This window comes from Branchiostoma floridae, chromosome 10, assembly GCF_000003815.2.
Source record: "Branchiostoma floridae strain S238N-H82 chromosome 10, Bfl_VNyyK, whole genome shotgun sequence".
NCBI lineage: Eukaryota > Metazoa > Chordata > Leptocardii > Amphioxiformes > Branchiostomatidae > Branchiostoma > Branchiostoma floridae.
In genome coordinates, this window is record NC_049988.1 from 7,582,038 (window position 1) to 7,608,120 (window position 26,083).

General features: G+C 40.3%; 1 protein-coding gene and 3 non-coding genes across 5 annotated transcripts; 2 read left to right on the forward strand and 2 right to left on the reverse strand.

Annotated features, from left to right (window-relative positions):
• Positions 1-564: 564 nt before the first annotated feature.
• Trnan-guu lies at positions 565-638 on the reverse strand. The gene has a single exon. It is a non-coding gene; the product is annotated as a tRNA-Asn (tRNA).
• A 713-nt stretch (positions 639-1,351) lies between these two features.
• On the forward strand, positions 1,352-1,435 carry Trnal-cag. The gene has a single exon. It is a non-coding gene; the product is annotated as a tRNA-Leu (tRNA).
• Positions 1,436-1,835: 400 nt separating this feature from the next.
• On the forward strand, positions 1,836-1,919 carry Trnal-cag. The gene has a single exon. It is a non-coding gene; the product is annotated as a tRNA-Leu (tRNA).
• Positions 1,920-3,744: 1,825 nt separating this feature from the next.
• On the reverse strand, positions 3,745-25,991 carry LOC118424153 (CDGSH iron-sulfur domain-containing protein 3, mitochondrial-like). Of its 2 annotated transcripts, none has more exons than XM_035832681.1 (3): positions 25,759-25,991; positions 15,038-15,148; positions 3,745-4,316 (listed from the first exon to the last, which is right to left on the reverse strand). In XM_035832681.1, the coding sequence occupies exons 1-3, from the start codon at positions 25,867-25,869 to the stop codon at positions 4,137-4,139; spliced, it is 402 nt and encodes a 133-aa protein (XP_035688574.1). In that variant the 5' UTR covers positions 25,870-25,991; the 3' UTR covers positions 3,745-4,136. The 2 variants fall into 2 exon arrangements, with proteins under 2 accessions (XP_035688574.1, XP_035688573.1); XM_035832680.1 differs by lacking the exon at positions 25,759-25,991 and adding an exon at positions 21,451-21,715.
• Positions 25,992-26,083: the final 92 nt, after the last annotated feature.

The window sequence follows — 26,083 nt, forward strand, 5'->3', positions numbered from 1 at the left end:
TGTGATTCAATAGTTAACTTGCAGCATTTATTTTATTAACTGCTAGGGGTCGCTCTTGAATAATCAATGTAAAATCGTATTCGCACTATTACTTTTATTATTAAAATCGCGAATCGACGTCCACCAACGTCATATTTCTTCTACATTTAACTGTACTTAAACTGTCTTTTTTTTGTTGCTCTTTCAAAACATTTTTGCTTGTTGGGGTTAAATCAGAGGGAATATTTATAAAATGTTGTTGACAAACTGACGCATTTGGGTTTCACTGGACCGCAACTTATCTTTTTTTGTCGGTTAAAACCCTAAACTTCAAGCAAAAATGCTTTAAAAACAGCAACAAAAAAGATGATTTAAAAATCAGAGGGAACATTTTTTTTTTATTCTCTCATCAGATCTCAGTAAAATTTTGTTGACAAACTGACGCATTTGGGATTCAATGAACCACAACTTGTGGGTGCCTATGAGAATAAAAAGAAAATTGTCTAGTTATGTGTTAGGTGGTAATTTGTGCAATAGTTACTTGTGATGTTCTTTCACACAATTTGTCCCAAAAATTTAGTGCTTCGTCCCTGGGTGGGCTCGAACCACCAACCTTTCGGTTAACAGCCGAACGCGCTAACCGATTGCGCCACAGAGACATCGCTGGCGACCGGGGCGCGCCAGATCGGAAATCAAAGGAATGCCGCCGCGTGTCGATCACGTGACGCGTTCCGGCCGTACAATTATCCTGTCAATCATCCGGGACGCGCCAAACAGGTGCACAAAGGTCACCGCCCTCGAGGGCAGGGATTCTACAGGGATTCTGCAGGGAAAGTCTCACTCGCTCACTGGAAAATCTGCATGTTATTTCTGACAAATAAGTAATGGAGGGAAGAAATTAAAGATGATCTTTCAGATGGTGTTTCATGATATAATAAACGATGATAATGCATAAAAAAGGCCATAAAACCGATGCAGATATTTTAATCACCAAGCAGGCAATAAGTCAAGCACTGCCTGAGATAACAAAGGTGCACCAAAAAAATACGTGCAAAAAGGCACACGCTAAAAAAAGTTCTTGCTGCAAAAAAATGTAGTTTGTGGAAATGTTTCAGAAAAATCGAACAAAAATATAAAGTAGTGAAAAAAATGAGCGTTTGTTAGCATATTGGAAAAAGTCAATCTCAACCACGTTATCGCTTCTTTCTTGAAATGTACACAAATGAAATAGCTTGAATATGCAAATTCACCCGAGGAACAGACGTTATAAATACTGTATATGCTTGTGCGGTCAATGACCCTTAATCGCGTCTGGGTTGCGCAATTTGTCATTCCGGAATTTGGTCCCTGGAGCAATGAGACGTTCAGCAATGTCAGGATGGCCGAGCGGTCTAAGGCGCTGCGTTCAGGTCGCAGTCTGGTTCTCCAGGCGTGGGTTCGAATCCCACTTCTGACAACAAGATTTTTGGTTGATAATTGCAGTCACCTTTAGAAATTTATCCGGTAGTAACGTTATACATGTATCTTCCATTATAGGGTAAACATGTTTCCTTTAAGTTTCAGACATGTACACTCTTCACTATGAAAGACAATAATGATTTTTGTACAAACCAGTCTGAAATATCGGAAGTTTACGTCAGTGGGAAACTATAATTTTCTTTAAAAACTGGAGATATATGTCGATTTATGTATAATCATGCTCACGCACATGTATGGCACCGATTAAAAGCGTCATTTAGCGGTACATGCCATAATGACAAGTTATTTTGTTTGTACATTGCAAATAGAACATGCGGAACGTTTGTAAACAAGCTGCCTACTCCAGTGCACACATGAGCAAGCAATAGCTCAGCAATGTCAGGATGGCCGAGCGGTCTAAGGCGCTGCGTTCAGGTCGCAGTCTGGTTCTCCAGGCGTGGGTTCGAATCCCACTTCTGACAACAAAATTTTTAGTCAATCTCATTCGAATTGATTTTGTCTAGCCTCCACCAGGCCTTCATACGAGGGTATGGGGATCGTAGAATTCGGCAAAAAATCGGCAAATTGGCCAGGGGAGTCAGTCCATGCTAAAGTTCATGTTTCCTCTCCGGCCGACCAACTCCTCTGGTAGCAAAACTCTCCTGGCAAATTTTTCTCCCTATTATAGCCAGCGTAGTAAGTCTGGTAGAGACTACGTTTTGCCATTGAAAGGAACTTAAGTGAATTAACATGACGGCACTATGACATAGCAATATCAACAATATATTTATTGGATATAACACCAGTACGAATTTTGTACATTCAATGTAGGCAGTCGGCATCTCTATACTAATTGTAACAAACTTTATCAAATAAAGAATTTGTGATAGTCTTGACTTTCAGCATGGCAAATGAATGGTCTACAGATTTTCTTTCATGAACAAAAAGTACATTATAGACCACAGTTAAATGTCCTCGCCAAACATTGAATTAGATCATAACACTTTTTAGTCCATATGGATATATCATTGCCATTCTTAATGTTTTAATGTTGCCCCTATCGTCAGGGGAGGAGGATCATATTGATTTGACAGCAATTAGAGTCCATTCCAAGACACCATGAGGGTTTTTAGGCGATATTTATAATTAGTCTGAATTATCTTGAATAAAAGAATATCTGAGCCACAATAATTAAATTATTTTCAAAAAATTGACTAAGAAAATACTCATTTCTTTGAATTTCTTTGAATATTTTAGAAACATTTTGAAAGTAACTGTACAAAAATATCTTTATTTAGAATAATTGTGAAACCTGTCTGTGATTATTTCACATTTACAAATATTTACAAAAAATGGTAAACCTGGCCAAATGGTAAAATTAGTTTATTGCCCCCATAAAAGTAAGCCCTATTGTTGCATCTGTATATTTTTAGATTTCACTGCTGGGCACTGGTGGATCCTTTGTGGTGGGCCATTGTTGCATGGCACCCAACCATACTTTGCAAGGATGTGTGAATTGCTATATTCCCAGCCCACCGAACCATTTACCAATGGTAGAAAATGGTAGAAAATGGTAAATAATGGTAGAATGCTGTTATCATTATTTAGAAACCATTAGAAGTATCCAATTCCACACCATGAATATTTCCAAAGTTTTACAGGACCAAGGAAATATTTATAAAGTTGAAACAGTGTTAAAAATATTTCCCGAGTATCAAATGTCCTAGACATATAATTACAAAAGTTTAAAATCAATTCTAAACAATGGCAACAAACATCCGCATGGTGTCTTGGAATGGACTCTAGTGGCAGAAATAACATGGATTATTTTAGCTTAGTCCGAGAATTAACCAGATTATTTTCCTAAGCAATGGCCATTCTAATGCACGATTCGTTCCTATGTCGTTGTTATTGCCACCAGTACAAATGTACTACAGGGTGTGTATGAAATGAGAAATCATTGTGGTGTATGTTGGTGTAACATTGAATCACTTTTCGGCCACTGTAGCTGGCAAAGAGATCTAGCCTTGTGTAGTTAGCCCCAAACCTACATTAACAAACATATTTTCAAATCATCAATAACTTTCACACATCATGACGTGTCTTCTATAGTAGCCGTCGCAATACTGTTTATAACAGCAAAATACAACACAAACGGATTTTCTCATACTACATTCTCATGTATATCCATTGTTCAACTATACTATACTGAACAAATATCTGTAATAGTAGAAACAGTTGTGGTCAAATTACTACCAATATTTCATGCGAACAATTTCTATTTGACAGTCAGAGAATGGCACATTGTTACGTTTGTAGATATTTTTACTGCAATGTCAATGAATGATGTCAACAAAACGTACATTCATCCATCTATTTAACTATTCGTTTATAAATCCATTCCTTCATTTATTCAAATTATCTTTTTTTACTTTCCTGCCTTCCTGACTTACGTTTGTAGAACTAACGCCTTTAGATATGCGTCTTTCTATACATCGGTTCTCATGATTTTCACAACTTTTACACCCTGATTGTTATAGAATGCTGAATCTCCAAACAGATGTTGGTAGGTACGTAAGTCTCTGAAAGACCCATTTTCTTACAGTAGTTATCAAGAGGGCTGATAGTCATAAAGATGAGACTGTTAGAAAAGTTCACGATCTTCTAACATCTGCTTGGAGATCAGAATGATATGGTTCCTAAGCAGCGACGTTCTGTCCGAGTTCTGTGTTCTGTACGGCGTCTGTTCTGTGGGTCCCGTCACAGAACGGCCGGTCGTTGGTCTGTTTACATCCGCATAACCACACCTCTCGGGTCTCCTCCATCTTAAACCGGACCGGCGTCATCCCCACCGCCTTGTGAGCACCGTCACAGAACGGCTACAGAACAACAACAGAACGGCGGTCAGAACGATGGTCATCATAGAAAAACAATCGTAGAACGGTAAGCTATCGTCACAAAACATGTTAAAATTGTGAATACAATGGTGATCATCACAGAATGGCTACAGAACAAGAACAGAACGGCGGCCATAGCGATTGTCATCATAGAACAACGATCCTAGAACGGTAAGATATCGTCACAAAACATGGTAAAATTGTGAATACATGTACAATGGTGATCATCACAGAATGGAACGGCGGCCATAGCGATTGTCATCATAGAACAACGATCCTAGAACGGTAAGCTACCGTCACAAATATCTATGGTAACATAAACACAAGTTGTGAATACAATAGTACCATCACATAATTGTTTTAGAGCAAGAACAAAACGCCGATCAGAGTGATTGTCATCATAGAACAACAATCGTAGAATGGTAAGCTAGCCTCACAAACCATTGTATCATTGACACATTGAGCTATAGAATAACAATATAGTTGTGAATACAATGACACCCATCACAGAATGGTCATAGAACAGGAACTGAACGGCGGTCAGAACGGCTGTCATTATAGAATAACACCGTAGAATAGTATCATGCCGTCAGATCAGGCATTACACATGTGATTCTAACACAAACGCGTCAGAATAACATGCATTTGCAACCATTATAGCTCAAGTTTCTACCTTTAGGCCACGTTGATTTGATTATATGGATGACATCCGCGCTCGCACCAATTTTCGGCCATTTCCAAAAAAAAAAAGTTTTCGACCACACAATAAATTGTGCAAAGCAGCTGTAAAATGAGCACAAATATTCCGTAGATTGAAAAAAAAGTATCAGAAAACAGATAACTAATGCCATAGAATGCCAAAATAAATCTAAAGTCAAAGAATAAGATGTGAAAGGACAGAAAAAAAATCTACTGTTGGTTGGAGGAGGTACCAGTACAGAAAATTCAGGTCCAGAGGATCATTTCCAGGTCCGGACATGAACCTGGACCTGATTGTGGAAACTTGAGAACTGACAATACTCAAAACAATGGTAATTGGTAAATTTTGCTACATAAAGGAATCTGGTGGATTATAGGACTCCCACTGCATTTCAAAATCCCATCTCCATGTAATACAGGCTAACTGTCTCTGTACCTTTGACTGTAGAAACTTGGTGCAATTGACTATAAACTCTACTTGACTTCGCTCTTGTTGTCTTCTTGGCCCCCCGGTTAGACCCCAAATGGCTGCCGACATAGTGTGTCCATTTTGTAATTGGCGAAACCTGTTCCTCTGTTTTTTGTTCAGGTCTGTTTTTTTCGGATTGGTCCAAGAAGAAAAAAATGTTTTGCACCCGTATGATGTACTGGTCCCTACACCAAACTGTTGGTATACCATACTATGTGTGTTTAGTCCTATGTTCAACCTTCCTGGCCACTTTGATTTCATTAGATTTCATACTGAAGGCAACTTTTTTTTTTGGCCAAACTTTTTTTTTATTCGCTCGCTCGCATCAGTTTTGGAGTTCCCGGAGGATGTCATCCATATAATCAAATCAACATGGCCTTATCAAAAATAAAAAAAACGAAGGCGTATCATTGATTTTACGGTCATTAAATTTCATTAGGACTTTGACCCACTTTCCTGACAGGCACCAATTTTAGAATGTGTGATGTCAGGGGTGGGTCAAAGGTCCCCTGAAGTCGATACCTGCCACCGTCTCTCAGATCAATGCGCATCACGAAAGTCGGTCAAAATCCAGAGGAAGGACGATGCACATGGCTCAAAACTCCGTGAAATAGCTTTCATTTTGAATTGGATGATAGAAAAACAAACCGCAAATGGATAAAAACAAGCAAAATCTGTGACAGACTGATGGTACAGATAGACTCATCTGTGAAAAGTCTCTCTAAGTGCGCCAAAATGCGCGTGCTGAGCATAACTACCCGGCTGATCATCCTAAATGATTACCCCCCTGTACCGCCGCGGACATCAATACGTCTGTGACACCCTCACACACCAACCATTCATCACTATCTAAGGGTGACCAGGCTCTGCTCCATGTGGATGGATCCATCGCCACCCATGCAGAGAGGGGAGATAGCCCTCATCGATCCAACTAGAACGAGACGGGATCTTTCGGAAATCACGATTTTGAATATGAACGAAATCTTGTTTACATTGTTCTGTCAAATGATGTAACAAAAAAATGTAATTGTAGTGACTATGCTCATTTTCTTTCACTATATTCTTTTGAATTCGTGTTCTATTTTTTTTCGAGGCCCCAAGTGTCTGGTACGATTTTATGTTCGCTTGTGTGTGTTCGTTTGTGTGTGTTTGCTTGTGTGTGTCTGTGTGTGTGTGTGTCTGTGTGTGTGTGTGCGCGTGTGTGTGTGTGTGTATGTTCGTTTGTGCTTTTGTGCCTTCGCCATACATAAAAAGATGTTGTACGAATATCTGATTTAGAAATGCCCGCATTATATCCCTTTAAAACCACAGTTAAGTCTATACAGAATCCCCAGTCAACTGAAATGTCAGCGTCTAGAAGATATTCCGCTTCGACCTCTACGCCAAGGTCACGGTTAGGGAAACATAATGTAGAGATATGATTAATATTCCTGTCGTCCATACGCAGTCGACTGTCTGATTATGTTCGCAGTGTGCCGCAACATTAAATATTAATTATTAGATAACTGCCAGCGAGACAAATGAGTGTGTCATGCGTATTGACAGCACTTTTTCATTGAATTACTACTTTGGTTTTATTCACAATCATCATCAGTCAATTTTAATGCGCCTTTAATGATACATTGCAGCTAAATGGTTTTGATAAATTCCCAAGGCTTTCATACGTCTTCATCACTGTTGAAACTTAGTTTTATACACAAAATGTGAACAACTTACTACAGTGTTGTCTTCAAGAACTCGAGTCACAATGAATATGATTCTGATGGGTACACTGGCCTTTGGGTACAGATCATTTCATATTTAAAAATCTGCAGCTGAAAATCATGCCCTTTCTTCCCGACTACAATATCTAAATCGTGACCATAGCTTGTTAAGAACACGGGATTTCAAAACAGGAGGTTCCGCTACATTACCACAGAAAGCCGCTAGGGTGCTCAAAATCTAATCATTTCGAGGTGCAGTCAAGACCTACCTACATACCAAATATAGATACAACTCCTCGGATGCTGCTAAAACATAACCTTCTTGGCGAAGTTAAGTCTATTTTCAACGCCGAGATCGGTTGCGAATGTGTCGCAAACTTTCCATCTTCGTCTTGGTATCAATAGCGACTTCGTCTTAGTATCAATACCATCTTGGTATCAATAGCGACTTTACCTAAGAAAGGACGTTGAGACATATTTACGTACAAAATGAAAATCACGAGAAAAAAAACAACAATATCATAAAAGCGTATTTTTTCAGACAGACATCTCAAATTAACTCAAAGGAAAAGGCCACAATATTTCCAACATGACTAATGCATACTGTTTTTGGGTTCGTAGTCTAGACCGTTTAATCACGTCGGCAAGTGCACTTGGGGGCACCGACGATTAATTACGATAACGAAGAAGAATAATCCACGCAGCATTTGTGTATATCTTTTTGCATCGTTTCTTAAGACTGTAATGATTAAGGTATTTAGATAGAAATCATTTTAGCTGCTTAAACATGAAAAAAGGACACTGAATCTCCGAAAGACGTCAAGATAAATACATATGATACGACGTAACGTGATGACGACTGTTGTCAACGCAGTTGCTACGCCCTAAACTTATTTATCGAAATAAATGTTATGGTATTTGTAATCTGATACTGTACTTCAGATTACATTTATTTTATTGATTATGTTAGTATTGTGTCCAGAGAACTGACACTATGAGCTCAGAACAAGGTTTCGGTACTTGTAACATGATAATGTAGCCAGTGTTACATCCCTTTTAATTGATTACGTTAGAATCGTACAAAGAGGCTATAGGATATTAGATAAAGAACAATTGTAAGAAAAAGACAATAGTTTCTATTTCTAATTTTTGAAAACCTTCTAGACCAAAACAAGATTTTGGTACTTGTAATATGATATTGTAGCCAGTGGTGTGTTCTCTAAATTACTAGTAATTGATTTCGTTAGAATTAGGTCAAAAGGCTATACATTATTAGATATCCAACGATTGCAAAACGTATCTGTTTTGTACGTATCCCTACTCAAAATCGTTATTTTAGCGCTTTGTACTTTTTCACGCATATAAACCGAGAAGAAAAACGTTGTTCTGAGAGATAATTTAGATGCAAAACAAAAACATGATAAGAGTGCAGCGAAAGGTCCCTAGCCGCGTCAAATGCCAATTTCCGCGGGAAACTCCGATTGACCTTGAGGTTGCGGCAAGGTTACGGTAATAAGGTAATACCGTACGGTCTTCAGCGGGCCCCCAGACAATATGGATGGGCGAGACTCGAACTGAAAACGAATATCCGTCTAAGGTTAAGGCCGTACTGATATTATTGTATGGATGACATCCTCTGGCCTGTGTGCACCCTAAACTGCTGCGAGCGTGCGAAGAAAAAGGGTAAAAATCATCTTAATTCCACACAAGATGAATACATATATAGTACACACTAAAAACAAAAATCCTTCAATTTTCGACTACATCACCTTATATCACTCCACTTTTCTTATGGGAAATAAGGTTAAGGCCGTACTGATTTGATTGTATGGATGGAATCCTTTGGTGTGCACCTAAAACGTATGCGAGCGTGCGAAGAAAAAAGGAAGATTGAGCAAACCACTGAAGACTGAAGACACAGAAAATGATACAACACCAAACAATACATTCTTTATTTGTCTTCTTCCTCATTTTCTTTGAATTTCGAATTGCACGTCGATTAGTAAGAGATTTGCAATATTTTTTCCACTGCTCATTTTGTGGCTTCTTTCTATGATTTACAGTATGGTCGCAAACGTCTTTTGTTTTGAAACAATGATCAAGTTAAAATAACCGCAAAATGGACAGTTAAGATCCAGGGATCTAGACCTACATCATGTAGAAGTATTACATTTTTCTTTGGGGAAATGAATTTCTCACTGCACTTGTCTTCCAATGTGATTAGAAGACTTCTGAGCACTATTTGTGTTTCATTTTCATATGAACATTGTAAAAAATGGACGTCGGGGATTTAGGCCCAACTTTCCACTACATCACCTTATATTATTACCCTTTTCTTATGGGAAATAAATTTCAAACTTCTATTGTCTTCCGGTATGATTACAAGAAGGATGAACAATCTTTATATTGTAGGATATAATTTCATATGTACGACATCCAAAATTGGTATCTAAGATCCAGGGAATCAGGCCGACTTCCCAGTACATGACTTCAAATTATCACGTCTCTCTTTTGGGAAATAAACTTTCTTCAATGATGATTATAGCATGATCCTTTAATACAACATTCTCTTTTATTCATTATAAAAGAGAATAAATGCATTTTACTATGGCCCAATGGCTAGAGAAACTTGGACTATAAATAACAACGAGTTGTGGGTCTAGTTTTGAATTCAATTTCACGGCCGTTACCATGCGTGTTAATGTTTAATGAAGGGACGGTGAAGCAATGGGACACAAAGATGGCGGATGCCCATATTTGGATAGTCCCGTGACGTCACGCGAAAGCCCAGGACAGTCGGAGACAACGTTAGCAGGTTGATTGATGTAGCATCGCGAAATGGGGATCGCATGGGAAACCTTCATTTGACCTTTCTTTGTGGCGTCTTCAAAAGACTTTCTTATTTCTGGAGCTGAACATTCATAGCTTTGTAAGAGATATAAAGGAGGTCATATACATCAGGGCACTCCAGCTTATCACTGAACAGAGACGGTGGGCGTTATAAACTTCCTGGCACGTTTGACTAATTGCTGACATCACGTATCCACAGGATTACGTGTTGATAAGATCACGTGTTTGTTACTGTCGCGATTTTACGTTCTGACGTGATTGGTCATCAGTATTGACCCTGACGAAGGCGACAGTGGTCCTTGAAAATTTGATCGGTGTATGCCTTTGTGTTGGAAGAAAGTTTACTATATATTCAAGTTAGGCCACTGTTACAAACGCACACACGACAGGTCTACGACAACAAGTGAAATTGAACAGTCGTGCTTCTGTCGCACGCACGTCATCTGTATTGTTGTCGTATACTCCTCGAAGGAAAAGGCACATGTCGCATACTGCACGCGTGCACAAATTTACAACAGCAAACTAAAAATGGACAGCCGTGGTTTTGTCGTACGAACTTCATCTGTCTTCTTGTCGTAGAATCTTGTCGATTAATTGTGTCACGAATCGTACTATGTTTGCGGCTGCAGCTCGATCTAAGCAAAGTAGCACCATGCACCTTTCACCCTGACAGTCTCAAGTGCCTGAGTAGAAGCTTTCAAAATGCCTTGTCGAAAAATAGACTTCAAAAAGTGCCATTAACGACGCACCTTTGAAACTAAGGCCATACATTAATGTTTTCCCCGTGTTGACTTTTTGACATGGGGAACTTTAAAGTGTTATTATTGCCCGCGTTTGTGAAGTGTAAGAGGAAATGTTCACCATCTCATGGGGCAAGCAGAACCCCCACGGGTAATGGCAATTTTAGGCATTCTGAGAGTGTTTGTATTTGTTTTCTAGATCGGGCAAATATGTCCGTCCCTTTCCTCATGTTTGGAGTTTGAGGTGTATTTGATAAGGTGTCGACACTACACAATAACTACTACAATTACACGTGGTTTCCAGTCTATTAAAAACTACAGATCACTTGTCATCCATTCAAGCATGAAAAAAACGTTAAGGAGAGACAGAAATCGCATTTGTTCGCAAAGAGACAGAGGACGCCATAGGCTACTCTCCAAGTAGAGGTTAGGCTCCGGCTGTTTTTTTAACGTTTTATAGTCGTTTTTATCTGGTTTTCTATTTTGTCATTTTTCTTGAAGTACGTTTTGACACAGCAAGATATAACAAAAAATAGAAGGCCCGATAAAAACGACTAAAAAAACGTTAAAAAACAGCCGGAGCCTAACCTCTGTTTGGAGAGTAGCAATAGGCTACCTATAATTAGGATGTGCATATATGGGTACAACAGAGAATTAGAGGCCCTTCTTTGTATAGCTAGGGTACTGGTACGAGGCCCGACTGCACTTGGTTTCGGGTCTATCAAAACTACCGACCACTTGCCATCCATTCCAGCACGATTTTCTTGAAAAGAGACGGAGGACGCCACAAGCTATCTGCTACATTTGATAATGACAATGACAATGATCTTTATTGCATATTCCTGCCCAACATGGGCTAAATGCATTGGGTTGGATAACTTTAATATACGTGAAACAGGTTACATCTTATATCATCTAAAATCTACATAGTCTCTTCTCTCTTTTCTCTATAATTAGGTCACGTGAAAGTGACGTCATAGAAGCAAGTAGTCATTCCTGAACAAACACTAGTGCTGTGCCGTTGAAAATTTCGTTATGTCCAATTCCCTTTCTTTATTGGAATCATAATCATAATCATAATGACTTTTAACGACCATTAACTTTGAAGTAAGGCCAGGACTGTCGACGGCAAACTGCCTTGTTATAAAATCGGCGCCGGCCGCGAAAGAAGTGTCTGCACTATTTCGTTCCACTCTTTTACACTTCTCTACACTTGAGTCACCACGGTTACCCAAGACGGTATCCTTGGACTACAAATTGCAAGAAAAGTTCGGCCAAGAGCAATCAAAACTTCAGAACAGATGATTATGGCTCTTAAAATAAGCGGCGCATGCTGAATAGGAGAAGAAATTGGACAATTACACCCACTCTTTCTTACCTAGTGGGATACAGTCAGCCATGTGTAGAAGGAACGCTAATAGGGGTTACAGAAAAGTCAATGACTACTGCGTTATTTTAGGAAGGCTTTAGAAAAACATCAATGTCAAACTGGGTGCCACCAACTGAGCTAAGGATTTTGCTGCCTTACAATAGAGATTTAAAAGAATCCATGAAACTTTGAGAAGAAATACATTTTCAGCTTGCGATTTGATGTATTTCGTTTTATGTTGCTCATTTCTTTCTGGTAAGGTTTGCAAAACGTTGAATTCGAAGATATATTTCCCATCATGTCTCATCATGTCCCTGGCAAAGGGATGTCCCTGTAGCTCGACTGGTAGCAGCCTCACAGTTGAACTCTTAGTTCCAATCAGTGTCAGGGGTCTTGAGCACGTCAAAAGGGTTTAGAAGGGCTAGCAACCCCACCGTGTAAAAATATACTTTGAAACTGCAACGGATCTTGCTGCACCGTGTGTCATTCATTAGGCACTACAGGGGTCTGAAAGAACGAATAATTCACCATGCGTTCTACATAAGATACCGATGTAATGCTAAATACAAGAACTAAGATTACATCTCTCTCTATCGAAATATTTCTCATGCACGCATATCTTTATTCCTCGCCCCTACTAATTGGGCTTTTTCTCTCGTCAAAATGCGCTCGGAAATCTGCTGCGGGTCGTTTGCACCGTCCCTTAATGGAGTATGACTAGATTACCCGTGCAAATTAAGTACTTTCAATTTGATTTTAACGTGCGGGGGCTGCGATAAACAGAGACATTCCGCTTGCCGTGTATGTCTGTCTGTAATTAGTGGTGCATACCTAAAAACAGGAACTGGAATTGGACTTGCAAAAATGTTTAGGTCCATGCAAGTCCAAAAAAAAAACAACTAAATGTCGGGAACCAAGTACGGTCTTGCAAAAAGGGCGGTGTTTCAATTCAAGAATACTCTTACTTATTTTCCCCTTTTTGTTCTAGACTAAACCATCTAAAACCTTCCATAGATAGTGAAATTTGCACTAGAAAAAAACAAGAAACCTTTCGTGTTTATTACTGACCTTTGTATTTACACTGGCTGTATATAAATTGTATGTATTTTTCACATTGCATGTCAATTCATGCTAACATGCAATTTGATATGCACTATCCTCCCTCCCTCTCAAAAAAGAAAAAATTCTAGCACACATGATATGCAATGATGAGTTCAGGTCCGGACTTAAAGTCCAGACCTGAACCTGAATTGCTGGACCTAAATCCGGACCTGCACCTGAATATGAGTTTAGGTACGCACCACTAGCTGTAATCGTTTGAAAAATATGCACGTTCACGGGAAATTCAGATCAGCCAAGCGTGGGGATACTACTTTGTACAAGCTCGTTTGATCATACTGATGTTTATCCCATCACATTGCCATCTGCACTACTGGGTGTGCATACATGGATACGTAAGAGAATTAGAGGCCCATCTCTAGTATAGCTATAGGGTACTAGTGAGAGGCCTAGGGTAGTTTAACAATACATCATAGCTTATACAACTTTTGAACAGTCTCAAAGTTTTCTATTGTTTCTCTTTTACAATGTATTCCTCGTAGCCGGCCCAGATACATTCAAAGAAGAAAAAGACGCTCATTATTTTTTGTTTCCGAAAATTAACTGTACCTTGTTCATATAGAGTACTTAATGCGTTATATTTCAATTTAGCCTTTTTTCCTGGGTACTACCGCCAAGGTAAATACATTTCAAATGCAAGGTAGGTATTGTAAAAACTTGTATTGTTAACTTTTGTCAGCCAAACGTCGGTAAGCGTGCTTGTGTTATAGACTCAGGTGACAGCATTGATCAGTCAACGTACGTGCATTATATGTGAAATGAACTACCATACTTTCTCGAACAAAGTACTCACTTTAAATTAAAATACGCACCCCTGATTTGGGGCAAGTCTCTGACAGATCTGTGGGACTGAAAGGTGAAATGGATAAACTTAAATAAAGTACCCACCCCAACTTTTGCAACAACTTGTAGCACCTTTTCAATTTTGAAAAGTACGTACTTGATTCGAGAAAATACGGTACTGTGATATGTTATTCTTCGGCAGTTCTTTCCTGGAAAGATTTTATTATCCGCCAGACAGTCTACTGGGAAGACATAGCGTGAGCAGCACAGCTGGAGACTGATGCTAAATGGGTATGCACTTGAACTTCGTCCAGGAACTTGTACTTCCATATATGGTCACTGCGTCCTTGTATACCCTGTCCCCGGCTTGAGGTCATGGGTGGCAAGATTGCGCTGAAGTAATCTCCAAGCAGATATAGGGTGGAAGATCGTAACTTGCTGGCTTCTCCAGTTGAAGTGAATGCTTGTCAGGTAAGCACTTGCATTCAGAAACGTCGCAATCTTTCGCCCCTATATCTGTTTGGAGATCCTTTGGCGCCTGTCACACATAGCGACCATGGTGGTTGAGAGTTGGTCGTGAGCTATCTAGATCATCTGCGGCTGAGAGTTGATCGGCAACGTTGCCTTCTTGTCTTTAATAATTGTCTGCTATTATTAATTTTGATAAGTCATGCGAGAGTCATATTTTGCTTGAATGGGACCAGAAGAGCGAATTGGATCTAGAGTAGGGTTGATGTGTGTCTGTCAACAAGATAACTCAAGAACGGCTGGGTGGATTGGTTTCATACTCAATGTGTTGGTGGGGTGTGGCGAACACTGGCAATAATTAGATTTTGGGCGCCCTAGCGGCTTCCCTTGGTACAACAGCGGTTCTTTTGGTTTTGCTATCTCGTGTTCTCAACAAGCTTTGGACACGATTGGGGGGCGTTAGATAGCTCTTGTTTTGTTTACGATTCTTTATTTGTACCGACCTGTTTTTTGCTGAGTCCACAGCTACACCAGGCGTACAGTTTCCCCTCTCCTAGCTGCACTTTGAACGGCGTCTTCACTGCAACAACACCCTTATCTGTGTACTGTCGCACCTGTAGAACAAAGGGGCAGGGTTAGTCACTGAGTAGAGACGGGGGACGCCACAAACTTTCTGAAACTTTTGATAGTGTATTTAGCGCTGTTTTGTACGACCATTGGTTATCAGTTGGCATCAAATGTCACAAGAAATACGTTGCCACAGTCTCTTTTCTATACTTTCATGACTATCTGCCACACCATTGAGATCCTTATAGCGTAAAACTAGGTTTTCTTCGTTTATTCGCCCATTTATTAATTAGAACACCGTCGTATTAAGGTCACTGTAAACGTTGACTTGCAAACATGGCAAATGCAGTGTTACTAGATTATTCTACAGAACTAAAAGGGCCAGCGTTCAGTGTATGTGAAATACGTTTACGTTCTTGACTAAGCAATCCCTTTGATGTCTCTCCTTTCTGTAATGCCATTACGCGTCCAATGATTACCACTACTACCGTAGCCTTGCACATCCGGATATGTTTAAACTGATAGGGACATCCCATGGTTAAATCTATAGCAAGCCATCTTGAAACTCCACGGGGAACTCATGTTATGATGAATTGATGAAAGCATTCGAACGTATATTTCCTTCATTTCCGGACCATTCAGACATCACTATAAACTATCTAGTTTTTATGACTTGGACATGGATAATTTCACTCAATTTTCCTCCTGCAACACGATAGCGTGCAGGAATCCCTACAGCTCGGCTCTTCAATCGATTTTTTTCCACTTCAGTAAAAAAAGGATTTCGCGATTTTTATTAAAGCGATTGCATCTTCCGTGGCGGTCTAATGCATTTACTTAAGAAGCATTTGTAAAATAATTTTCGAATGTAGTGTGTGTAACTTCGTGACGGCAACATATTGATTCATCAATTATCAAAATAAAATGCTAATAAATTATTAAAGGCTCGCGTAGTTCGAAATCAAAATCATATCTACCACAGTGTGTGGCGTACAAAACTCCAAAAAGAACCATGCTCAATTACAGGAAAATTCATATTTATTTACAAACTTAGAGTAGCAAATGCATCATAGTTCTTAGGAATTAGTAATATGAAGTATTAAAAACGCTTGCGTACCTCGAAATCAAAACCATAACTACGATTGTGTATAGACATTAGTTATAATTTTGATTGCCAAACTCCACAGAGAGTCATATTAATCTAAAAACGTAGAAATTGGTAAAAACAAGTATTAATAACGCCTGAGTACCTCGAAATCAAAATCATAACTGTGCCCAGAAAACTTCACAGAGATTCATTTACAAACGTAGGAAATGGCAAATACATCATAGTTCTTTTGAATTGTGGTCGTTACAAATGTGGACTCCGTGATCCTGCTATGATGAAACCAACTGACCTGCGGAAAAATCGATTGGCAGCAGACAGATGAAGGGATTATAATGGGATATCCCGTAACCCCTATAACATCCCCATTCCACAAGGGTGGCGACCTCGCTGTAGCCGAGCGATTTGGCAGATCAATTAACAAATTTCATAGATAAAAACGAATCTTTTTAATGTTTTGTGTGTTTCATTATTATTTTCTGTCATAGTACTTCTACATTTTGGATCATAATTCTAATTATGAATTCAAGAGTAACACAAATCCGAGTTAGATCGCAACCCGATGGCCGTCTAGTTTAAAAGGGGCCTTAAGGTAAGTTCACACTTGCGTATACGTTCAAGTCCGTATGAAGTCCGTATGGAAGTCTTAGACTCTACTAGGGTCCACAGAGAAGTTCCACAGGTCACTGGAAGAATAATAAGAAATTGGACAAATATAACGAGATAATATGCCAGAGGAGCTACCATACTCCTCGAACAGCTAACTTGTCTGACATTTTATTTGTCTATGTGTGTTCAATTTCTACTGTTTTTCTAGCGACCTGTGGGGCCTGGTAGAGGCTAAGACTTCCATACGGACCTCATATAGACTTAAATATATACGCACGTGTTCCATACGGACCTCATACTGACTTGCATATAAACGCACGTGTTCCATACGGACCTCATACGAACTTGCATATAAACGCACGTGTTCCATACGGACCTCATACGGAGTAGCATATATACGCACGTGTTCCATACGGACCTCACACGGACTTGCATATATACGCACGTGTTCCATACGGACCTCATACGGAGTTGCATATATACGCACGTGTTCCAAACGGACCTCACACGGACTTGCATACATATATACGCACGTGTGAACAAACCTTTAGCAAGACTTCACTCATGTATGAGATCTGTATGGAAGTCAGGACTACTAGTAAGTGTACGTAAGTTATCAATACGTGCCCCTGACTTTAAATGGCAATCGTGACAGGCACAACTACATAACATTGCCGTGAGTACGGGCTTCCAGACGGTACGTAATTACAGCTGTGAGCTGAGATAAATGGAAAGCCTCGGCAAAAACAACGATATCTCTTCTTCCAGCTTGCTTCCGTGGGCGAGACTGTCTACAGTAACATTTGACGTTAGACATTACCATGGATATCTTACACTTAGTCCTGGCTTAAGGGGTAATACGCTCGAGGAATGAAACAAGTCATCCGTTTCACTGTTTCTACCTCATTTGCTGTATACTGTCCACACTTGATAGATAAGCACAGTCGGGTAGAAATAGGGCAATTGGTAAGTTAGACGGCCAAAAGTCGGCCATTTCTGCCGGAGGAAAGAGGAGCATTTTTGGACCTTATTCAATTCAACGTTATTGGAATTTACCCCTTATGGCAATTATTAGCAACATAAAACACCTGGGTTACCGCCTGGATAACTCCATTGGTAACGTAGTAACTTTTTCATCTGATTTTGACAAATTTAAGTCCTAACTCATAACTTGACAAGTCTGTTTTTGGCAATGGGCAACAGATAGAGATTTGCAAAAAATACAGAGCGCAGAAAAAATATTCATGGTAACTAGAGTTCGGGGACCTCATACCTCCATGAAATATTTATTGCTTTTTTGTGGATGGTATGTATGTTTATAGTCGGTTGTATTTGAGAGTAATGGTTATATAATATAAATGTTATGGGAATGTAGTGGTGTATTTATTTAATGACACAGAGGATGTCCATCTGATTAGTAATTATCAAAATGTGACACTTAATTGTATAATGTGCGTTTAAGAGGTCGACGGCATATGGTAGCGTGGTGTTCCTTAAGCTTGATGTTTGGCATTTACAATGTCTAAGGTTGTCAGCATTATTGAGGTTCGACTATGTGCCTCAGAGCGGTGTGGTGGGAGGAAGTTGGGAAACTCAGAAAGAGGAAGGGATGTGGCCAACTTTAGTCAGATGGTGATTTGATTTTCCACCAATATGTCATAACATCAGCTGTTCACACGGTACAAAAACGAGATGCACACTTTCCTCTGTCAGCCCTACACCAACTGTAAGATGAATACTTGGCGCCAACCCCGTCTGCTAAAAAACAAGTACCATTGGCTACGAAAGAGACAACTAACAACTATCCCTTATCGTAACAAAATCAGAACATCTGTATCGCCCATAAAACTTCTGACACCCAACCCAGATGAGAGGACCTAATGGCATTTTAATCACCATGTCACTCAAATCAGCAGTACAGTATGTGAGACATCCATACCTGCTAAGCATTATCGTTAAATGTACCTCAACTTCTTACAATTATACTTACGCTTCACATCTCCATGATATCTTAAGCAGACATAAATAAAACTAATTATCATATTAAAAAAAACTCGAGGTTCCCCAAACAGCTGTCACCTCACCATCTGCTTGGAGCTAAGCCCATTAACAAACACATAAAGCACGATGCCTGTACCAATATATCTCAAATATAGGGGTGATTTCTGATATTATTACATCAATTATAACGACAGATACGGCTCCCAAAATCTCATCGATTTGAGCTTTCATCACACCCCACCAACACAACAAGTATGAAACCAATCCATCCAGCCGTTCTTGAGTAATCATCTACACAGACAGAGACACATAACAGAAAATGTAACCTCCATTCCATGACATTTCATGGAGGTAATAATGTGATACATTATATAGTGTTATCAATCTCTACAACTGAATAAAATTTCTAGAATGGCGCTGAAGATGAGTGATGGATGTCACAGATGTAATCTCCGAATTTTACCCAGTAGTAGAAATAGAGTTGTCTTTAGATATTGTTAACCTGGACGTCTAACCCCTATAAAAGTAACCATCGCCCCATCGACAAGTTTTCATTCGTTTAGTGTGCATTTGCATTGTGGTCACGGTGTTTTCTCTCTAACCCACTGAAATAGGATGCCCTAAGGGTAAAAATGTACTTTCTTATAAGTGGTAAGGATTAAAAGACTGACAAGATAGAAAGAGATAACGGAGACAGAAGCAGACGGCACGTTTACTTAAGACAGAAGAGTGTCACACCAAGCCTAGCGTCAAGACCTTCTCGATAAGAAATTATGACATTTTGCCCAAAAACCTTGTAACTAGAAAGTCTCCCGCCTAGGCAGGAAAACTAGGTCACGTCACACTTTGCAATTTTGACGGCAGTATACTCTAACTGCATTAACTCTTCAACCAATCAAATCTAACCACTGCAGCGCCCTTTGCGTGAGGTCATGAGGTCAGAAGAAATGTGATAGGGGCGGCACTTAACCTGTCATTTCGTGTGTTAGATTTGGCGGGAAACGTTCCCTAGGTACGATCAATGCTGCTGTCATAGAATATAAATTTTACAAAAAAGCCTAACTTTGTAGACGGTTACAATCTATGTTTCCCTATTTCATAAGTTAAGTATATGTTGACATATTCATATTGCTAATGACCTCGATTACGAAACATATTTGTTCTTACATTTTCACCATCACAAAGGAGCAAGAACTTGAGATTATAATTCTTGTGCTAGCAGGACAATGTATACATGTATCCGTATACTATCATTTTCTTGTGGCCTGTACTTATAACCCAGTGGGTATTGGTGCAATGTAGCATCGCGTTAGGACATATTTTACATGTAAAATCATATGTAAAGACATACATACACATGCAAAATGGAGTAAAGACATCTATAGCATATAAAATCGTGTAAAGATATATTGCACATGTAAAAACACGTATAAACATATTGCACATATACATGCAAAATCGCGCTAAGACATATTTGCACATGCAAAGTCGCGTAAATATACATTACACATGCAAAATCGCGTTAAGACACATTGCACATGTAAAATCGCGTAAAGACATATTGCACATGCAAAATCGCGTTAAGACATATTGCACTTGCAAAAATCACACGCCAGGTGGCAGATGTCGTCTTTACAACTCACTGAGAAACCGGCTCGACTTGAAAGACGCCCTTCTTTCGCGGTCGTTTAATTTTACCCCCTCCCTTTACGATAACAAACAAGACTATCCTATAGCCTTTTTGTTTTGTCGTTTATAGCTACGTGTGAAGTGAGAATCGCATACAAGCACTGTTATAGAAAATGCATTAGCTATGATATCATTGACGGCCACGGCATCGACAACTATATGTATAAATGCCTCGACAACCAGATCATCCAATCTTAACTACAGATTACTTCATTTAAATACACTGTTGTTTTCCGATATATTGGTGACCCACTTGGAACCATTGTGCGCGCACGTATTAAATATTATGAGCAAACACCAATACCATTAGTTGCTAGGAACTCACTAATGACATAACGAGAAAGTGGGGCCCCAAAATTTGACAAGACGGGAGGAACCTATTGGGTTAAACGACAACGCGTTATTGTTTGACTCCAATGTTTCTACTAACACTACACTTTACAATAAAACATACTCAACTAAACACATACGCACAGGAGGTATACTAAGTAATTGTCATAGCGTGCGAATTTCATACTAGGTAATGGTTAGGATCGGAAACAGGGGTAAGTTTAGAATCGTTGACACGGTGCACTGAACAAGTCCGGACTTACAACGTATGCACCAATATTGCACAGAATGTGTACTTCCTACTATTACATTAGTACAGTACCCTCAAGACCACCCCAAACAGACCGCCAGCCACATGACGTCACTCCCAACCTTGTCATGGCCCCTAAGCAGTAAAAAGGGACACTAAATCCCAGCGCCACAGCTGCCTATGGTTTGGTAATCGTCTCCCAGTCTCAAACAAACCGCGATCTATTCTCCAAGCAGACGTCGAAAGACACGATCGCAGGGTCTTCTTACTGTCACGTTGTTCTTTGGAAAGTCTGTCAGTCTGAAAACACATTACGGTCTTGTCTTCCGAAGATCTGCTTGGAGAGAGCTCGGCGCGCGACCTACCGGTTCAACGGCCACCAGGGCCACGTTCTCCGCCGTAACCGCCACCACGGCCCGGTCTATAGACTGCACCAGCCGCGGCAGCAAGTTGCTTTGGACCTTCGGAACAACGGCGCCGACCAACATGTCTCTATAACACCAACCAAACACTGTCTTCAACACAGAGCACGGCCACGAAGAGTAGTAAGATTAGGCAATCACGCCGACTCCCGGAGTAGTGGCCCCGCTCCAATATATAAGCGCTGACCCGCGTATAGTTTAAATGTCAGGTTGCCGGTCTGACGACACACCGGGCACGCAACACGCACAGTGGAGTACGTACGTGCCGTGTACATGTTAGAGGGTGGTACACGGTGTGGAGGGCGCAATCATGTTTAAATGATGGGATATCGAACTTCGACGTATGTAATATTCATACGTGCTTAGGCCATAGAAATGCCGTTAGTTGTTAACATGCATGGCTTTTTAGTGAAACATTACGCTGCTTTGCGCCAGTTATGAATATGAAGATAAATACGTCGTGTCGACATGTCATCTTCACAAGCTGTAATGTTTATACATGTTGGCATCATCCTCAGTCATTAAGTAATTAAATATAAGGCACAATTATTTCTATGGGTGACATCCTCTCGGGTCCTTGAGTATATGTATTAGCAATCCGAAAAATGACAGAAACGATATATATCAAAACCGGAAGTTCCGCTGCATTACCGTAACAAGTCGCTAAGGGACCAAAATTTCAATCACTTCGAGGTCTCTACTAAATATCAATAGAATCCATCCAGGCATTCTAAAGTTATGCCGGTCATATCAGTCACAAATACACACATACAAACGCTACCTTCGCCAACAAGGTTATGTTTTCGGTAATGATAGAATGGATCGGACTACAATGAGGCCGAAATAAAGTGAGCCGTCAGATAGCTATTTTTCGTACGCCTTTGTTACATAATGATAAACAAATCTATATTCACATGTATTACGTTAAAACATTGGTAAGAATATTCCCAAAATATATTGCACTGCCAACATAGGTAGGTGGAGTGTAGGGTAAGGGCGGTTTAATGGATTCTGTTAACTAAAAGTTTCAAGTACTATCATCATAAAAGGGAATGCTCTCTTATCCAGCAAAAAGCAATAACCCTCAAACAATTCATGACATGATGTCAACTATGCGCGATCCGTTTATACAAAATGCTGTTACCGTCAATGCGAGTAGCAGTCAAATACGAGTACCTGGGCAACTTGCTAAACATACTGACTGGGCCACTTAAGAAATATCGTCTTGACTACAAAGACAAAAGGAAGTTAGCTAGCACGGATATACCCTACACAATGATTAAAGACGTATTCTGGACCAGGCGACTCTGTAATAATGAGAAACCAGGGCAGTAAATTAACTTCCGTGAATGGAATTCTAACCCGCACGGAGAGCCTACATGTCTGAATGGCATTGATTTTTTCATCACACAGCGTACATGGCTACGTAATGCGTCAAAGTCTGGCATTTCCAGATCAAGCGCTTTCAGGTGAAGGCGTTAGCACTGGCTAACATGTCTAAGTGATGTACGAGTGATACATTTGTACACCTACGGTCGTCAGACGGTCTAGAATTCTAGAGGCACTTTTAATAAAATATTGGACTTAACGGGAACCCCCCCCCCCCCCCGGGTTCGAGTTTCATTCCTTTCCCGATCCTCGGACGCATTAGTACTACTTGCATGCATGTATAGGTGATGTATGGTTAAGTTGTACCGTCGCTTCTACGTAGGGGATCAGATGGTCTGGAGTTCCAGAAGCGCTTAAAGCGTGTCACTGGAGCTCAGAGGTCCGGATTTTCCGTTATACTACCCATTCCTTTTGCGATCCTCGGACGCATTTTAATGATTAGTACTACTTGCATGCATGTATAGGTGATGTATCATGGTTAAGTTGAACCGTGGCTTGTACGTAGGGGATCAAATGGTCTGGAGTTCCAGCGCTTAAAGCATTTGGTATCTTTCACGGGAGCTCAGGGGTCCGAATTTTCCGTTATCCTACCCATTCCTTTCGCGATCCTCGGACGCATTAGTACTTGCATACAGTGACTGTGTATAGCTGAAAAATTGTTGCACTGTGGCTTATGCGTAGGGGAAAATGGCCAGGAGTTCCAGAAGCGCTTATTTGAAGAGTGTCGCTGGAGCTTTGGGGTCCGGATTTTCCGTTATCCTACCCATTCCTTTTCGCGATCCACGGGCGCATCAGTACTTGCATGCATGTATAGGTGATGTATGGTTAGGTTGTACCATGGCAATTGTGCGTAGGGGATCAAATGGCCTGGAATTCTAGAAGCGCGAGTTTCGCTGGAGCTTAGACGTCCGGATCTTCCGTTATCCTACCCATTCCTTCCCGGATCCTCGGACGCATTAGCACGTACATGCACGTCTAGATGATGTATGATACAGTTTTAAACGGTCTAAAACATATGGAAGCACCTACAACATTTGATAGCGTTACGCTGGCTCAGAAAGGCCTGGATTTTCCGTTAACCTACCTACCCATTTCTTTCTCGATCGTCATACGCATTAGCACTTACATGCACATCTATGCGATCAAGGACGTTATATACCACCTCCTTGATGTGATGTACGACTGCATGCACAGCAATCAAACGATCTGGACCCACTTTAAACATTGGGAGAGTGACGCGAGGACTTACGCGCCCGGGCTTTCGTTAAGCCTAGTCATTCCTTTCCTCAGAGCATCACTAATCTTCCACCACGAATGAGGAAATGTCTAACATGTCTTACGGACGAAAGAAAATCTGTCCTTGGGTTCATTTTCTTTAGTATCATGGATTAACTTATGGAAAACGTGACGACATATTGTAGTCTTAAACAGAGGTTTGATTTTCGCAAAGTGACCTTTTTTAAGACTGCAGAATCTACCAGAAGACAGAAGATGGTGTGTAGAACGACAGCCAACCTTGCAGATGTATCAGCATATGTAAGTACGAAATCCGTGATACAAAGGAGCAATTATTCAGATTTCACTTTTAACAGAAACTAGTGTACATGTGCTAGATAGAAACTTTAAAGGCGGATATATCGACCTAAACAATATCTTTTTCTCTGGTTACATGATAGGAACGTCACTCATGCAACCAGGTTAAAGTGGCAAAGTTTATCCCCAGTCACAGTGATCCACATAACATTCCCTTTACAATCAGGTCAAAATCCAATCCTGTAATCAATATGACTGAGATTTCACTAGAGCGTCGTTAGACCCGCGCGTCAGGTCGTAATCAGTTGATTACATCTCCTACCTCATGCTGAACGAAAGTGACTCATGTGAAAGCGCGTTCTGATTAATGTCTCATACACGGGCGATCAATACGAGGCTTTGCATTTGATAGGATTGAGCGGAACAGCCAAAAGGTGGGACGTGTCATTTTCGTCTTTCATGAAGGGCTTATTGTTATCAAAAGGACCTGCGTATTTCCCATCGTTTCAACGGCAGGAAAATTGAACACGGGGAAACGATTTTTCACACGCCTAGCGCCTACGCCTTTTATCCTATAAATTGCGATCTAGATTAATGTCTGCCAATTGATAGCTTTCCATTGGGTCCCAGTGACACATAGAGTGACGCTCATACATGTGGAGTTTACGAGATTTGTAGGATAAGTTTGTCAGGGGGATAAAATGGGACATCTGCATCAGGACCAACCGCCAGTTAGCCAGGGCGGGTATAGACTCCCTAGCACCTATGACGCAGGGTCACGTGCTCGAAGTAGAGGGTCATAACCTGAAGAAGGCCGCGGTCCGCAAAAAATGAGTGAGCTCGTCAATTTCTTCGTCTGCAAACAATGTTGATCTGGTCTGAACTTACGAAGCCGGTGATGTCACAAAATAAACGATGAGCGCCTCACAATAAATCTTTATGTCATTATCTTCTTCCCAATTTCACTTCAAAAGCCTTCATACAGTGTTGTATGTGCAGGCGTACAGATAAGTGGTAGAAAATGCAAGAATGAAAGGAAACAAGAAGATGGGCACCATTAAATTTTCATGGTAAATGTAAAGCGTCGCCTAGCGATAGAGAGCGACATAACAAGTACGGAGAAGAGAGAAGCCGATGCATGACCATATATCACATTAAATCTCAGGCAGTATAAAAGCCGCCATGTTAATGGAATGGCATGTATGTGTATGAAGGAATGCCGTGCACACGCAAGGGATGTCATGGGGTTAGTCGTGACTCCAGGATGTCTCTAGAAATTAATATTTCACTTTCCCAAATGAGGAGTAGCAAGGACACATGCGAACATACCGCCTCCCGTTGCGGCAAGGCTCTGCCTCTGCCAATCACTTGGGCCAAAAGACTGGGCCTCAGCGCGGGATGAAGTTTTGGAACTACAGCAGCCATCAGCATTGCTGGCATGGTAATAAGTTGGCACGATTTAGGGAGAATAAATTACTGTATTTCTTCAACAAACTTCACGAGAGGTAGTCGGCTGTCCTCCAATGTGAGGTCAAAGGTTGAACAAGGGTAAGCCGCATATAAACGCAAATAAAGTGTCAAAACTTGAGTATGTATGAGAATAATGTGACAATATTAATCAATTATAATACTAAATCATAATGATTATTAATTA

Bases quoted from the DNA above. Each gene is read 5' to 3' on its own strand.
- LOC118424153 (XM_035832680.1), bottom strand. From the start codon at position 21,573: ATGTTGGTCGGCGCCGTTGTTCCGAAGGTCCAAAGCAACTTGCTGCCG. The intron at 15,149-21,450 runs GTAGGTCGCGCG...TTTGTTCTACAG, and splicing joins CCCTGGTGGCCGTTGAACCG to GTGCGACAGTACACAGATAA. The intron at 4,317-15,037 runs GTCGGTACAAAT...GTTGTTCTGTAG, and splicing joins GTGGACTCAGCAAAAAACAG to CCGTTCTGTGACGGTGCTCA.